The sequence below is a fragment of the Culex quinquefasciatus genome, chromosome 1 (assembly GCF_015732765.1).
Source record: "Culex quinquefasciatus strain JHB chromosome 1, VPISU_Cqui_1.0_pri_paternal, whole genome shotgun sequence".
NCBI classification, from domain to species: domain Eukaryota; kingdom Metazoa; phylum Arthropoda; class Insecta; order Diptera; family Culicidae; genus Culex; species Culex quinquefasciatus.
In genome coordinates this window covers 83,801,824-83,818,451 of record NC_051861.1, presented here as the reverse complement: position 1 = coordinate 83,818,451, position 16,628 = coordinate 83,801,824, and the positions used below count along the sequence as shown (strand labels likewise).

General features: G+C 37.3%; 1 protein-coding gene across 1 annotated transcript; it reads right to left on the bottom strand.

Moving 5' to 3' along the window:
• Positions 1 to 48: 48 nt before the first annotated feature.
• On the bottom strand, positions 49 to 13,533 carry LOC6040808. Its single transcript, XM_001850097.2, has 5 exons — positions 13,026 to 13,533; positions 7,643 to 7,785; positions 872 to 1,193; positions 485 to 810; positions 49 to 416 (listed from the first exon to the last, which is right to left on the bottom strand). Exons 1-5 carry the CDS (start codon positions 13,446 to 13,448, stop codon positions 365 to 367), a joined length of 1,266 nt encoding a protein of 421 aa, XP_001850149.2. The 5' UTR covers positions 13,449 to 13,533; the 3' UTR covers positions 49 to 364.
• Positions 13,534 to 16,628: the final 3,095 nt, after the last annotated feature.

Genomic DNA, 16,628 nt, shown 5'->3' with positions numbered 1-16,628 from the left:
TTTGCATAGTTCGGAAACTACACGACTGGGGTTTTTAGAACAAACTCGTTTAAAACCAACGATTATGGCGCTTTATTGCACGTCAAAATGTGTCAATATAAAAAAAACTATAATGAATTTCTTCTAGACCCACTTACAGATTATCACAACCAGCTTATAGTTATTTAGTACTTATCAATTCGAACTTTGTGAGTTTTAGTACAAAAGCTACTTTAGGAGCCGATTGCTCACCTCATTTTGAAATTGACGAATTACACTGATGTACTAAAATGCACCTGACTCGAAGTGACAGCAAACTCGAATGTAAACGCTACCCAAAAGGGAATGGAACCAGCCACTTGTTCTAAAAATACAAGAATTCGTTTCAACTCGCTCCCATGGCGAATTTGGCAAGATTTTTCGACGCGACTCGTGCTCTGTAAAAAAAACGTGCCGTTACTTCAACCTGAACTAAAACCCAGCTGTCATCCCCGATGGTACTCACTGCGCCGCCGAGCAGATGTCGGTGAATTTGAGCGCGAACTTGGACATCGCGTACGGGTAGTAAGCCCGCGAGTACATGTTGTAGTTCATCAGGAAGACCCACACGATGGAGGCGAGTGACCAGCTGTTTATCCGCTGGAGCCACTGCACTTTGGAGTTCCGCTCGACAGTGAAGTTCCACACGTTCTGGAGCATGGCGGCCACGGCCAGGTTGAACACGTTGTAATTCGGCGACAGAGCGTACGTTAGCCCACTTATGAAACCTGCCAAAGTGCTGTCCTCCGGGATGACCTTCCCCCGGGTTCTTGCCAAAATGCAGGTTGCTAACTGTAAAAAAATAAAGCATCACAAGTTGTACTAAAAAACCCCATTCACTTCTCAAACCCACCCTAAACAGCCCATTGTAAAGGGTCAAAAAGGCTACAAATTTGTAGCGCATCCTCGCGAGAGCACTCAGCAGGGCGCTGGGTTGTTTCCGAAGGACCGGTGCCACCGCGATAAGCTTGCGGGCCAGTTCGAGTACCATTCCGAAGGTGAAGCACGTTTTCATGCCGTCCAGGATGTACCGATAGCAGGCGTGTCGGTGGTAGCAGCTTTTCTGGGGGAACGCAGCAGGCGTGTTGGTGAGGTTGATTGGGGTGGTGCTGCTGCAGGGTTCCGGAGCGGCGTCCACCGGTGGGTTTAGGTTTTTCTTCAGCGGGGAGAAGAACCTGGGAAGATTATTTATAATCTGTTAGTATTTTGTTGTTTTATTGGTTTCGATAGCTTGTTATTGTGAACTAAAGTCAAGAATTTGGTAATACCAAAGATTTCACGAAAAAAAGTTTTGAAAAAGTTGGTCGTCATCGATCATGGCCGTTCATGGTCACCCGCGACAGACACGGACGACGAAACAAAGAGAAACGCAAAAAGTAACTTTTTCAAAACTTTTTTTTCGTAAAATCGCGATAACTTGTGATGTTTATAAGCAAACCCCTTATGTCTATATATCAAAATTTTTGTAATTGTCTGCTCTACAACTTTGTAGAACATTGTTACACTCTAAAAAATAACCCTGCAAAGTTAGAAAAAACACGAAATTTTAAAATGAAAAATTTTGTTCTAAATGAAAAAATGACCCTTCTGGGACAATGTAGATTCGAAAAGTACATTAAATTTCCCATTAAATGACATGTTCCAAATTTTTTACAGTCGAGTAACGGAAAATGGGAGGATTTTTAAAACGTTTTTAGTGTTTTTCGATGAAAAATACGTTTTTCGAATTCTGAGTACGCCATCAAATCGGGCGTCTAATTTTACATAAAAGTCCCTTTGACACCAAATTTCTATCTCATCACCGTTTCAGGCTGCAAATTATTGAAAAATACCTCTTTTTTCGCATGTTCAAAAATGGAAGGGGTCGTACCGCCCCTCCGTCACGAGATATCAAAAAACGGACCTCGGATTCGTGATCAGGGACAAAAGTTACCCCTTAGGACAAAGTTTCACGCAAATCGAAGAGGGGTCGGGGCAACTTTTCCCGATTTCGTGTGAGTTGGTAGAGAATTACCCCTGTATTGTTGTAGTTCAGAACTCCGTAGACTATAAAACGCTACCGGACCTCAGTAATAAATCGCCACTTATGGCCAGTGCACCGTGGTCGCATGACTTGATCGTTATTCACCATCTGGAAGAGTTTCGCTTCCAATTCCTTTTTTCTTGTGTGGACTGGGCTACGAAGAGATGGTTGGCAAATCTGTGAGCACACCGGTGCCGGATAAACTCATAGACCTGAACCAGTTATCCAAAATATTCGCATACACCTGTAAGGTTGAACTAGAAAAAAAGAGCTGAAGGTCGGTTCGCATGATTGACAAAAAACACGATTTGACAGTTTATTTTTCTAAAAGATGAAAATATTTGACAGCAGAAAATGTCACCAAAAAAGTAACGCCTAAAGTCCATTGAACAAAAACTTGTCACGCTTGATTGCTGAGATTATGCTGAAGGGCTGTGTACCTGTGTACCGCGTTACGGGGTCAAAAATAAATCGCCTGTGTACCCTCTCATTTCCCTTCTCTCTGGTAATACACTGTTACTCTTATTTGTACCGAACAATAAAATCTGAAGTCTTTTGACCAATTTTGACTATTTTTTCATCAATTAAGTGCTTTTATTCAGAAAAATAGCCATTTAAAAATTAAGGTTTTTTGCTTGTTGTGGACCCGCTTTCCCTATAGTGAACCCGGTCTATAATCCGATCGAATATAATCCGGGTAGGTAAACTGTTATTTTTAAATCAAATCAAATCATTGTAAAAATGTATGTTTTGTTAACAAATAGGGGAGTTTTGGCTAATATGGTCAGTGGAGGTAATTTGGACACCCCTTCAAAAATCACCTTTTCTTCAGATATAAAGTGAAAACGGCAATTTAAGTGATAATGCTAGTACTAGTAATAGCCTAGGAGTATGGACAAACAAAAAAAATTGGAATATGTTAGGGGAGAGTGGGGAGACTTGATCCCCTATTTTTGTTTCGTACATAAATCTGTTAATTTCTCACAAAACTATGAACTTTTTGCATGAATTGAAAGCTTAAACATTCAACTATGTTTGGCTGATAAGGGTATTTCATCAGATAAACTCTTCGAATCATGCCAAGCGTTTTAAAAAAATATTTTAAATTGGTATTTTCAAAATGTTGGGGGTAATTTGATCCCTCTTCCAACATTTTAAAGAAATATTAAGCAAAATGTTTCTTATTCATCCAAACTGTTAATTTTCTATAAGTTACAGCAATTTCACACAAAACCTTTACGTTTGTGTTAAAAATATAACAAGTTTAGCATGCAAAATATTTCAAAACTAAAAAAAATCTTATTTAGACCAAAATTGAGCATGTTTACAAAAGCTGGTAATTTTTGTTTACAGAACTTTTGAAAAATGGTTAAAACTGCAGTAAGTTATGTACAACTATACTAAAGAAAACTATGTACGAAAACCCAGTTCAATTATTTAATCTTGAGGCTGATTCCAGTGACTGTAAAAATGCAGGGATCAAGTCTCCCTAAACGCACTTCTTTAAACAATTGATTGTAAAAATAGTATGACGATAAATTTAACGTCAAATGCGTAAGGGTTTTGGCTTTGATATGTTTATCAAACAATTCATGTATAAAAATATTTTTTTGAATAATTTTTGAGTGTTTTCTATACTTATCAAAACAAACAAAAAAGGTTTCTTGGAAGTTTTATGCAGCACTTTTTAGAAATATGTTAGTAACTCAATCTAAACATTTTTTTTTCTTTGTTTTCTACAATGAGTTTAAGTCAATTTCGCACAACTTTCTAGAACAAAGCTAATTGTTTTACCCACATGCTGACGAGATACAGGCTTGGGATCAAGTCTCCCCGGGGATCAAGTCTCCCCACTCTCCCCTACGTATGAATATTGTGCATTTTATCCATTTTTATCATCATTAATTACAATTTTTGATAGAACATGCTATGGGAGTAATTTGGGGATGGCTTGTGGGGTAATTTGGACATACCTGAAATTCTGAATGTACATACATGGTACATGTCATTTTCTTATATCCGTGAACCACGCCAAGTCCTGCCAAGACGGGGGTTCAAATGCATACATAGAAAACATACATACATAAACACTAGCCTGGGTCAAAAAAATTAAAATTGCTCAAATCAAAAAGTATATGAGATTGCCCAAAAGAGTACTCAAAATGGGGCCTCCAGCCCAAATTTCAGCCCATTTGGTTGAAAATTGGCTTGCCTTGAGCAGGAACAAGTTTAAATGGGAATTAACCCGTAAAACTTGAGCAATTGGGTACATTGCTCTGTGCAAGTCAGTCGTTGAAATTTGACGACTTTTGCATACCATGGGGTTCAAGGGGATGGTCTGGGGAACTATTCCACTGAAGGGTGCAAGATGATCCGAGGCCTCTAATCTTGCCTAGAAGCAGATTCATTCCGGCGTCGCCGAAATTCTCATGGTCCCAGCAAAATGTACAGGGATGAATCAAAGCACACTAAGAAAGCTACCTCGATCAGAGGACGCCACATGTCAAACAGCCACCGCGCGGCAGAAGGGTATGTGGAAATTGGAGTTTAAAATGATATTTGACGTTTATAAAGTGTTTTTGCACAAATATCTGACTAAATAAATTGTTATAACATTGACAGAATCACTTTTAAAGCCAAAATTAGAGAAACCCTCCTGCCACGTGGTGGCTGATTGACATGTGGCGTCCTCTGATCGAGGTAGCCTTCTTAGTGTGCTTTGATTTATCCCTGTACATTTTGCCAGAGAGAAGGGATACTCTTTGATTTTGCTTTGACCATGAGAATTTCGGCGACGCCGGAATGAATCTGCTTCTAGGCAAGATTAGAGGCCTCGGATCATCTTGCACCCTTCAGTGGAATTGTTCCCCAGACCATCCCCTTGGACCCCATGGTATGCAAAAGTCGTCAAATTTCAACAACAGACTTGCACAGAGCAATGTACCCAATTGCTCAAGTTTTACGGGTTAATTCCCATTTAAACTTGTTCCTGCTCAAGGCAAGCCAATTTTCAACCAAATGGGCTAAAATTTGGGCTGGAGGCCCCATTTTGAGTACTCTTTCGGGCAATCTCATATACTTTTTGATTTGAGCAATTTTAATTTTTTTGACCCGGGCTAATAAACACATACATACATACAATACATACATACATAAATTAAATTTTGGAACATTCACTTGCTTCCGTTCAGATTCAGAAATTGAAAAAAATATTCAAATTTCAAGGCCTACTATGCTCTTACGCAATGTACTGTTGAAAATAGATGGTAAAGTAAAACATTTGCTATGCAATACAGAGCTTTCCAACTTAAAAATGTGATATCTCAAGAAATATGCAATTTACCCTGAGGTTTTGATTGAATTTAATGTAAAAAACTCTCAGCAATCGAATGCAATCGTTAGTTTTCCCGTAAGTGCTCGTCCAAAGGGTTAAAATTGCATTTTAAAACTTAAAGCGCAAAATTTTCATATCTGGCAACACTTTACGTAAATTTTGAGTACGCCATTCGATTCTACGTCAAAAAATCTTCAAATATGCTTACCCAAAAGTTCACTTTTTGTAAACTTTTCTCTTAGTAAAATGCATTTTTAAAATGAGGTTTTTCAAAAATCTCAGAAAAAGAGGGGGGTGCCACGGGCGCGGGGGTGGACCAAATGTCACCAAACTTGGGATTCTTTATTTTTGGGGCAAAAACAACCCCCATGCCAAATATGAGCAGATTTGGTGAAGGTCGATGTTGGACGCGTGGTCACTTGGGATGGAATGACGATGGGTTAGATGATGGATCCGGGCAAAGTTTACATACATTTAAGTGAGATCCGGCTTCAAAAAAGTTCATAAATATCACTTAAGTGGCCATAACTCGAGACAGGGTTGCCAGAACTTCAATGTGTTTGACTTGTTGGAAAGGTCTTTTGAAAACCTAACAAACGATGGGTCGGGTGATGAGTCTGGACATAGTTTACATGCATTTATGTGAGATCGATTTGCAACTCTGCCACTTTTTCATACGTAACTTTTGAACTACTTATCGGATCTTCAAACAATTCAATAGTGCAGTATGGGGCACCAAACCGAATCGAATGCAACTTATTTGACTCAAACCGGATCAGCCAGTGCCGAGAAAACTTGGCAAGAATTTTGAGCACCAAGGGGAATACGCACACACATACACACACACAGACATTTGTTCAGTTTTCGATTCTGAGTCGATAGGTATACATGAATATAGGTCTACGAGCTGTTTTTCGGAAGTTCATTTTTCGAGCAGGATTATAGCCTTACCTCAGTGAGGGAGGCAAAAATGATAGTTTCAGGTTACAAATTCTATATAAAAATTGGTTCGGATAAATCTAAACGGTACATTAATCACTAAAAACTATACTTGTGCCTAATCCAGAATCAATGTTTAAATCATTTTACAGTCGACTCTCTGGTTGTCAATATCCAAGGGACCGTCGAGGAAGAGAATCATCAGTTTACAGAACGATGCAAAATGAAGACTTGATTGAAAATATGTTTTTCTTGATACCCAGCTATGGGAGAGAATCATGGCAACGTCCAGCAAACAAAAACAAACTAATGTCAAACACCCTTCAAAGCTTCGTTTCTCAAAGAAAAATGTCTGTGCAAGCCATGAGATAGTGACAATATTGGAAGAGATTTTTAGAGCAAACAGAATCCAAGGGACCGTCGAGGAAGAGATCCTTCAAGCAAGAGAAAATATCGAGGAATAAAGCCAATCGAAGTATGCAGTTTGAAGGGACTGAAGAATTTATCGATAGATGGAGCAATATTGATATCGAGAAGATCGACAGCCAGAGAGTCGACTGTAGAATGAATGATTAAATTATGTATACTACACTGAACTATTTGTTATCTTCCTATTGAAATATAGTTCTATCACAAAATCATTATTCAAACCTTTGATGAAGTATTGTGAGCAAAAAACACTTAAAAATATAAAGCAATTACAAAACCAGGTTGACGGATTTTTTTTCTTATCTTATTTTTATTGGGTCCTTTTAGGTGCTGTGACGAGGTTGCGACCGAGGATCAGTAAAACAATATTTAATAACAAAAAAAAAACAAAAACAACTCCTTAAATTCCATACTTGGAAATCATGTAGCTGACGAGGGTTACTTGATCCAAGCGGGTCTTGCAGGTCTTGAACATGCCGATGTACTCGGAGAAAATCTCCCACAGCTCAGCCGAACTGTAGGGTACCTCCCCGGCTTTTGTAGGTCAAATTTTAATTTACTGCCATAAACGTTCCATGTTCACAAATTTGTGCAAAGTTTGCATATGACAAAGCGGGAAAAACAATCAAAATTAAACTCCCATTCCTTTGGGGAATTTCGCTTCCAAACAACACCCATTCATGCAACTTGCGTTCTACACGCGCGAAAAGTTTATTCACAATTGCTTAGCGTTCAGTGACGTAGTTTAAGCCGACCGTTGAACGCGCAAACAAAACACAAAAGCACATAGAGTAAAGCAAAAAACAAACGTTGTTTGAGCTGGCAAAAAAACGCACATGCACAAACAAATGATTAGTCACGTATCTTAACTAACAAAAAAAACGCTGAAAAGAACTTACCAAAACTCCACCAATTTTGTCCTCTGGGCAAAGTACCCAATTGCGGCACTAATCCCCATAAACGCCACCGTTCCGGCCGTTTTGGACTCCCGGGCCCACTCCAGCAGCCAGTGCTCCCGCGATTTGATCCAGCACTCTAGAAACTTTCAAGCGGAATCTTAGATTTTTAGCTAATATGAAGGATATTCACTAATATGACCAACTAATGCACTAACCCTTTATTAGAACAAGATACGAAGAGATGTTAAATCTGGATTTTTGGATATCGTTGTACTTTTTTGTTGTTGATTTTTGTTCAGATTTTTTGTTTTTGTAATAAATCAATTCCAGCTCAAATCAGGATTTTTTCTGGTACTTTTGTACTCGACCCTCTCCGATTTCAATGAAACTACGTGAACATGTTATAGGCCTAGCTATATAAGCCATTTTTGTGTATATGGAGCCAATTGTACTCGAATATAACATTTGAGAAGTGCGTAAGTTATTTAAATATTTTTATATTCGTATTCGTATCAAAAAGTGGTCCAAGACAAATTTGTAGGAAATTGGACGAGCTTTCTGAAAAAAATTACACTGAAATAAAAATACACGCGACTTCTATGAGATTTTTTGATTTTTATGTTTAAAAGTCAAATTTTAAGGTAAGGCACGATTTTTTTTCGTTCAAATAATTTGAAGAAATAGCCTAAGATGTTACAAAAAGACTGACGAAAAATGGAGGATGGTATGTCTCTCCTAAAAAAAAAAATAACAAAATTATTTACTAAAACTGTTTTTTTGAAAAGTGGTCTAAACGTAATTTAAAAAAAACCAATAGTGGGAACCGATTCGCTAGACAATTTTACATAAAAGTCTCCATATTGACCATTGTCCTATGTCCAATCCTTGCGAAGAAACAGCGGTTTAAAAAATTTAAATGTAAAAAATAGGTTTTTTGATGGTTTTTGCTAATTTCTATATGACAGACTTGATTTTTCAGTTTCGTAAATATTTTTACCAGAAAGCTCGTCCAATTTCCCATAAGTTTGCCTTTGACAGCTTTTTAATATAAAAAATAATAATAAAAAACAACAAAATCGAGTAGGATTTATATTTTTTTCAATAACCCACGCAACTCGACAACAAAATTGATTGAAAAATAAAGTCACAACGTTTTGTTTGTTTGCCCATTAGGGTGACCTATGCCGTGTTAGGGTGGTCCAAAAAAAAAAGTCAATTTTCGTCGATTTTCGCAAAAAAAAACCCATTTCGACCGATTTTAGCTGTATTGGACGCAAACGGAAGTGTATTTGATAGGCTTTTGAGGAAAAATAGTTAGGTATTTCAAATACATTTGAAAATGTCGAATGATAACTTAAAGTGCTATTGAGCAATTCTCTACAAAATCGGTCTTTTTTCTTCAATTTTAATTTTTGTATTTTTTAATCCGGCTGAAACTTTTTTGGTGCCTTCGGTATGCCCAAAGAAGCCATTTTGCATCATTAGTTCGTCCATATAATTTTCCATACAAATTTGGCAACTGTCCATACAAAAATGATGCATGAAAATTAAAAAAACTGTATCTTTTGAAGGAATTTTTTGATCGATTTGGTGTCTTCGGCAAAGTTGTAGGTATGGATACGGACTACACTGGAAAAAAATGATACACGGTAAAAAAAAATTGGTGATTTTTTTATTTAACTTTTTATCACTAAAACTTGATTTGCAAAAAAACACTATTTTTATTTTTTTATGTTTTGATATGTTTTAGAGGACATAAAATGCCAACTTTTCAGAAATTTCGAGGTTCTGCAAAAAATCATTGAGCGAGTTATGAATTTTTTAATCAATACTGATTTTTTCAAAAAATCGAAATATCGGTCGCAAAAATTTTTCAACTTCATTTTTCGATGTAAAATCAAATTTGCAATCAAAAAGTACTTTAGTGAAATTTTGATAAAGTGCACCATTTTCATGTTAAATCCATTTTTAGGTGACTTTTTTGAAAATAGTCACAGTTTTCATTTTTTAAATTAGTGCACATGTTTGCCCACTATTGAAAAAAATATTTTGAAAAAGCTGAGAAAATTCTCTATATTTTGCTTTTTCGGACTTTGTTGATACGACCTTTAGTTGCTGAGATATTGCAATGCAAATGTTTAAAAACAGGAAAATTGATGTTTTCTAAGTCTCACCCAAACAGCCCACAATTTTTCAATGTCGATATCTCAGCAACTAATAGTCCGATTTTCAATGTTAATATATGAAACATTTGTAAAATTTTCCGATCTTTTCGAAAACAATATTTTCAAAATTTTCAAATCAAGACTAACATTTTGAAAGGGCGTAATATTGGATGTTTAGCCCTTTTGAAATGTTAGTCTTGATTTGAAATTTTTGAAAATATTGTTTTCGAAAAGATCGGAAAATTTTACAAATGTTTCATATTTTAACATTGAAAATCGGACTATTAGTTGCTGAGATATCGACATTCAAAAATAGTGGGCTGTTTGGGTGAGACTTAGAAAACATAAATTTTCCTGTTTTTAAACCTTTGCATTGAAATATTGAAATAATTTTACATCGAAAAATGAAGTTGAAAAATTTTTGCGACCAATAATTCGATTTTTTGAAAAAATCAGTATTGATTAAAAAATTCATATCTCGTTCAATGATTTTTTGCACAACCTGGAAATTTCTGAAAAATTGGCATTTTATGTCCTCTAAAACATATCAAAAAATAAAAAAATAAAAATAGTGTTTTTTTGCAAATCAAGTTTTAGTGATAAAAAGTTAAATAAAAAAATCACCAATTTTTTTTTACCGTGTATCATTTTTTTCCAGTGTAGTCCGTATCCATACCTACAACTTTGCCAAAGACACCAAATCGATCAAAAAATTCCTTCAAAAGATACAGTTTTTTTTTAATTTTCATGCATCATTTTTGTATGGACAGTTGCCAAATTTGTATGGAAAATTATATGGACGAACTAATGATGCAAAATGGCTTCTTTGGGCATACCGAAGGCACCAAAAAAGTTTCAGCCGGATTAAAAAATACAAAAAAATCGAATGACCGAAATTCTAGAGAACTGCTCTATTTTGAAGGTGTCAGGACCAAAGAGCCTATGACTGAAAATATTTTTAAAGGATTCCTCGGGAAAAAATATATAAAATATCAAACAATGATGATGTTATGTTTTCAATATTTCGTGATACGTTTAAAAAAATAAAACTTTGTTTTTCGACGCGCCGCGCTAAAAAAAAATACGGAACCCCAGAAAAATGTTGAGCTCGATCGGACAACTTTTTTTCGAATCATGCTGTTTTCGTGTGGAATTGCTGCAAACAAGCTGCAAATTGACAAAAAAAAACTAACTAAATCCACCTATGTGGTTGGAGCCTTCCTCACTCATTACCAACAATGGCTGATTTGATGGGGTTGTACACAAATTTCATCAATTTTTTAGATCCGGAATAAAAAAGTACATAAATATCACTTAAGTGACCATACCTCGAGACAGGGTTGCCAGATCTTCAATGTTTTGGACTCGTTGGAAAGGTGTTTTGATAACCTAACCAACGATGGGTCGGATGGTGGAGCAGGACATAGTTTACATACATTTAAGTGAGATCCGGCTACAAAAAAATACATAAATATCACTTAAGTGACCATATCTCGAGACAGGATTGCCAGATCTTCAATGTTTTGGACTCGTTGGAAAGGTCTTTTGATAACCTATCCAACGATGGGTTGGATGGTGGATCCGGACATAGTTTACATGCATTTAAGTGAGATCCGGCTTCCAAAAAGTACATAAATATCACTTAAAAGGCCATATCTCAATACAGGGTTGCCAGATCTTCAATGTTTTGGACTCGTTGGAAAGGTCTTTTGATAACCTATCCAACGATGGGTCGGATGGTGGATCCGGACATAGTTTACATGCATTTAAGTGAGATCCGGCTTCCAAAAAGTACATAAATATCACTTAAATGGCCATATCTCGAGACAGGGTTGCCAGATCTTCAATGTTTTGGACTTTTTGGAAAGGTCTTTTGATAACCTATCCAACGATGGGTCGGATGGTGGATCCGGACATAGTTTACATACATTTAAGTGAGATCCGGCTTCCAAAAAGTACATAAATATCACTTAAAAGGCCATATCTCAAGACTGGGTTGCCAGATCTTCAATGTTTTGGACACGTTGGAAAGGTCTTTTGATAACCTATCCAACTATGGGTCGGATGGTGGATCCGGACATAGTTTACATGCATTTAAGTGAGATCCGGCTTCCAAAAAGTACATAAATATCACTTAAATGGCCATATCTCGAGACAGGGTTGCCAGATCTTCAATGTTTTGGACTTTTTGGAAAGGTCTTTTGATAACCTATCCAACGATGGGTCGGATGATGGATCCGGACATAGTTTACATGCATTTAAGTGAGATCCGGCTTCCAAAAAGTACATAAATATCACTTAAATGGCCATATCTCGAGAAAGGGTTGCCAGATCTTCAATGTTTTGGACTCGTTGGAAAGGTCTTTTGATAACCTAACCAACGATGGGTCGGATGGTGGACCCGGACTTAGTTTACATACATTTAAGTGAGATCCGGATATATGTGAAAACACATTTTTATACATAACTTTTGAACTACTTATCGAAACTTCAGTCTGTATAAAACTCGATCTATGGGACCTCAAACCAAGTCGAATGCAACAGGTTCGGGTCAAATCGGTTCAGCCAGTGTCGAGAAACATGAGCTAGTTTGTTGGTCACATACATACATACACACACACACATACACACAGACATTTGTTCAGTTTTCGATTCTGAGTCGATATGTATACATGAAGGTGGGTCTACGACGTTTTTATACAAAGTTCATTTTTAGAGCAGGATTCTAGCCTTACCTCAGTGAGGAAGGCAAAACGAATTCAGTTTACCGAAGAAAAATCAAAAAGGACCCCAATACTACAAGAGGGTAAATTGTTTTGAATGTTGAAATAATCAAATTATTACAAATTGTTGTGATCATCATGAGACGTGTTGACAATGAATGAGTCCGCACAAGCAAAGATTCACAAACACTAAGATTGGTTGGCAAAAATAAATCATGAATATCACTAAAATTTAAAATCATCCATAATAAAATGGTAGCCAATGATCAATGTAGACAATACTGTTGATTGAGTAATTGTGTATTCCGGATAATTTCTCTCTTCTCCTTAACGATAGAATTCTTGCTTTGCGGGATTCACTAATAATCACTGTCACTCTTCAAATCTTCCCCTAAGGTCAAGGATGTTCCACACTATTTTGGAAGTTCTTCGGTATCGATCTGGAGCCACGCATCCTTCACACCACTGCCACCATTCACTGTGATCACCCCTTACCACGTTGAAGATCGCCCGCGAGTGGCTCATCTTGACGTACGGTGGCATCCAGAACATGGCCAACGTCCCGGCGAGGGCGGGCAACGACACCGACCAATTGTTGACGAACCGCTGCCCGAGCAACCGGTACAGAACGCAGAACATCGCGGTCCAGCTGTTGCTCACGAACCACCCGTTCAGCGCGGCCATCCCGCACTCATACAAAGCTTGCAGCACCACCGCCCAGGACACCTGATTGCGGGTGTACATCAGCAGCACCATCCGCAGCACGGAGATCGGGCCGAAGAACTGCAGATTCCCCGGCACCGTCTTGCGCAACTGAATGCCCAAATTTTCCCCGCACGTCAGCCCCGGATGGGTCAACGATTCGCAGGTCACGGCCGGCGTCACGATCTCGTACCAGTACTTGCTGATGGCACTCATTTTTTTTTGAACCCCTCAACTACGACGGACGTCCTAGCAGATGATATTGGCGCGCGACTTGACGCGACACGACTGATTCTTGCGCCTGCTCATGCTCAACTGACCGCGCGAGGTTCTAATTGCTCGCGGTTTGGCCCCAGGTCTGACCAGGTTAGTGCTGTTGGCTAGTTTCCGCCTTTCGTGTGTGTGTGTGTGTGTGTGTATGTGTTCGTGTGTGAGCACTTCAAGTCAACAAATTTGCGCCGATCGATTGCGATGGCTCAACAGTTTTAGTTTTTTTTTCGTTCATGGGGTTTGTTTTTTTTTTCAGTTGTTTCTTTCGGGGCAGTCGACTGCAAAAAAGCGCCACCTTAAAGGGGGTTGGTGGTTGTCCATGCTGCTACTCGAGGAGTTTGTTGGTCACGCAAGGGGGCTCGTTTTTTTCTATTTTAAATTTCGTATGGTTCAGCAGGCAACATGAAGTTAAAGTTACCTGTTGAATTTATTACACTTTGATAACAATGAAACTATGCGAGACTCTGCAAGAGTGGTCTAACAACCTAACCTCCAAATTAGGCTGGGACCGACATTTACATCCGAACCCGAAGGAGGACGTGATCAGACAAATCTCATCTCGAAAAATGCCAACCGTGTTCGGCTGAGATTGAACCCAGGCCATCTGGGGTGAGATTCACCTTTACCACTACACCACCGAACCCGGCTCGTTTTGCGATAAGTAATTTAAAAATTTTTAGCGTTTTTATAAAGAAAGCCTGTTGTTTTACAACTTTCAGAATCGAGAGATTCGTTCCCTCAAAATTTATTGAGGACTCAGTGCCAAAATCGAAAGAATAGTGCTACCAACTCACACCATCAAAACAAAAGGGTGAGTCAGTTTCAGTCTAGATGACTTTTTCAAAACAACCAATCCACCATGGGTTTCCTATATACATATGACATTTTGAAAAAGTAAGCGATAATTCCTTAATTAAAACAAAGAATCTCCAACAAGTGTCATACATCGACTTCTGACCACTCCTTAGCCGAGGCAGTTAAGTCATTGGGTTAGTCTTTCAAAGGTCTCTGGTTCGATTCCCGTAGCCAACACTTTTGGATTTGGTTTTGTTTTGGTGGATGATTTTTTTTGCAAGTGAACCTCGAGGGAATTATTCCATCGCCTATCTCGAGCTGTGTTCTCTGTGTCCGTAAATGATACCACTATTCTCTCGGTTTGAGGTCATTATTCTCTCGGAAGAGCGCTGTCCAGTTTTAGGTATAATCAATAGGCATATGAGCAATTCTCTACCAAAACCGGAAATGGATTTTATTTGTATTTTTTGATTTGGCTCAAACTTTGTGGGGGCCTTCCCTATGACCAAATATGCTATTTTGTGTCATTGGTTCACCAATACAAGTCTCCATACAATTTTGGCAGCTGTCCATACAAAAATGGTATCTAAATATTCAAACAGCTGTAACTTTTGAGTGAATGTTCTGATCAATTTGGTGTCTTCGGCAAAGTTGTAGGTATTGTTGAGGACTTTTGAGAAAAAATAGGTACAAGGAAAAAAATTGCATATTTTTTTATCCACTTTTTTTTTCACTAAAACTCAATTTCCCAAAATACGTATTTTTTTATTTTCGAGATTTTTTGATATGTTTTAGGGGACAAAAATTCGCAACTTTTGAGCCATAGAGATACATGGTTAAAAAATCTGCCGCCGTGTTATGAATTTTTGAAACAATAGTGATTTTTGGAAAAAGTTGAAGTTTCATGCAAAAACAAGTTTAACATTACTTTTTAATGCAAAATTGAATTTGCAATCGAAAAGTACTTTGCAGATTTTTCGATAAAGGGCTCCGTTTTCAAGATATAGCCACCGAAAGTTTGATTTTAGCGAAATATTTGCAGTTTTTCAATTTTTAAAAATAGTGACCATGAGTGACCATTCCTAAAAATATTTTTTTGAAAAGTTCAGAAAATTTGCTATAAAATTGTCTAAGAGACATTGAAGATTGGACCTCGGGTTGCTGAGATAGAGCCGCTTTAAGAAAAAGAAACACGAAAATTGAAGTTTTCTTTCTCTCACCAAAACAACCCACCATTTTCTAATGACCATATCTCAGCCAATGGTCCGCTTTTCAATGTTAATGCATGAAAAATTCGTGAACTTTTCCGATCTCTTCGAAAAAATATTTTGAAATTTTTTAAATCAAGACTAGCATTTTAAATGGGCGTAAAATTCAATATTTGGCCCTTTTAAAATGTTAGTCTAGATTTAAAAAAATTCAAAATGTTTTTTTCGAAAAGATCGGAAAATTTCACGAAATTTCACAGCAGCCAAAATTGTATGGAGACTTGTATGGGTGAACCAATGACGCAAAATAGCTTATTTGGTCATAGGGAAGGCCCCCACAAAGTTTGAGTCAAATAAAAAAATACAAAAAATAAAAAATGGTCGAAATCGGCCGATTTCGTAGAGAGTTGCTCATATAAGTATACCTAAAAATTACTATTTTAAATGGGACTATAATTTCAAAACACAAATTTTCACGAAAATTTCTCAGATCGTGAAAATATTTTGAAAAACTAGAAAATCGATCAAAATAACGCTTTTCGCATTTTGTTTTAGTTTAATCTTAAATCAACAATGATTTATCACCATCAAATTTAAAGGAGCACATTAACCAAAGCTTTTGCACTAAGATTTTTGTTACAGATATTCTAGTATCTTCAAAACTACGGGAACTTTCGATATATTTTTTTAGTCCTTCCCTAAAGCACTGTATTCAAAACAATTTACAACAAAGTTAAATTATTTTTACTATCAAATACAATCAAATGTTTACGTGCAAGAGTCACGCAAGATGCGAAACGCCCGGTTGCCAAATTGCTTCAAAAGAGATTCTGAGAGAAAAACATTTCTGAAAATGTTAATGTTATAGCACAGACAAACAGACATGAAACTTAGAACAAATTTGTGTTCAAAATGTGGGACCAGTTCGAATCAGTTTAAATTCAAATTTTGTCTGCACACTAGCGACACCTACTTGCGGATCCATAAAGCTCATCTTCTGCTTGGCAGAAAGTTTTGTAAGTGTGGGTGTGAGTGAGTGAATGGTGACAGATAGGCATTCGACCAAAACAAAACATTTTGAATTGATTTCAAACCACATTTTTGTATAAATGAAATTCAAATG

Coding starts and splice junctions, on each gene's coding strand:
- LOC6040808 (XM_001850097.2), bottom strand. CDS start 13,448: ATGAGTGCCATCAGCAAGTACTGGTACGAGATCGTGACGCCGGCCGTG. Junction 1,194..7,642: donor ACAAAATTGGTGGAGTTTTG/GTAAGTTCTTTT, acceptor TAATCTTCCCAG/GTTCTTCTCCCCGCTGAAGA. Junction 417..484: donor GACATCTGCTCGGCGGCGCA/GTGAGTACCATC, acceptor TTTTTTTTACAG/AGCACGAGTCGCGTCGAAAA.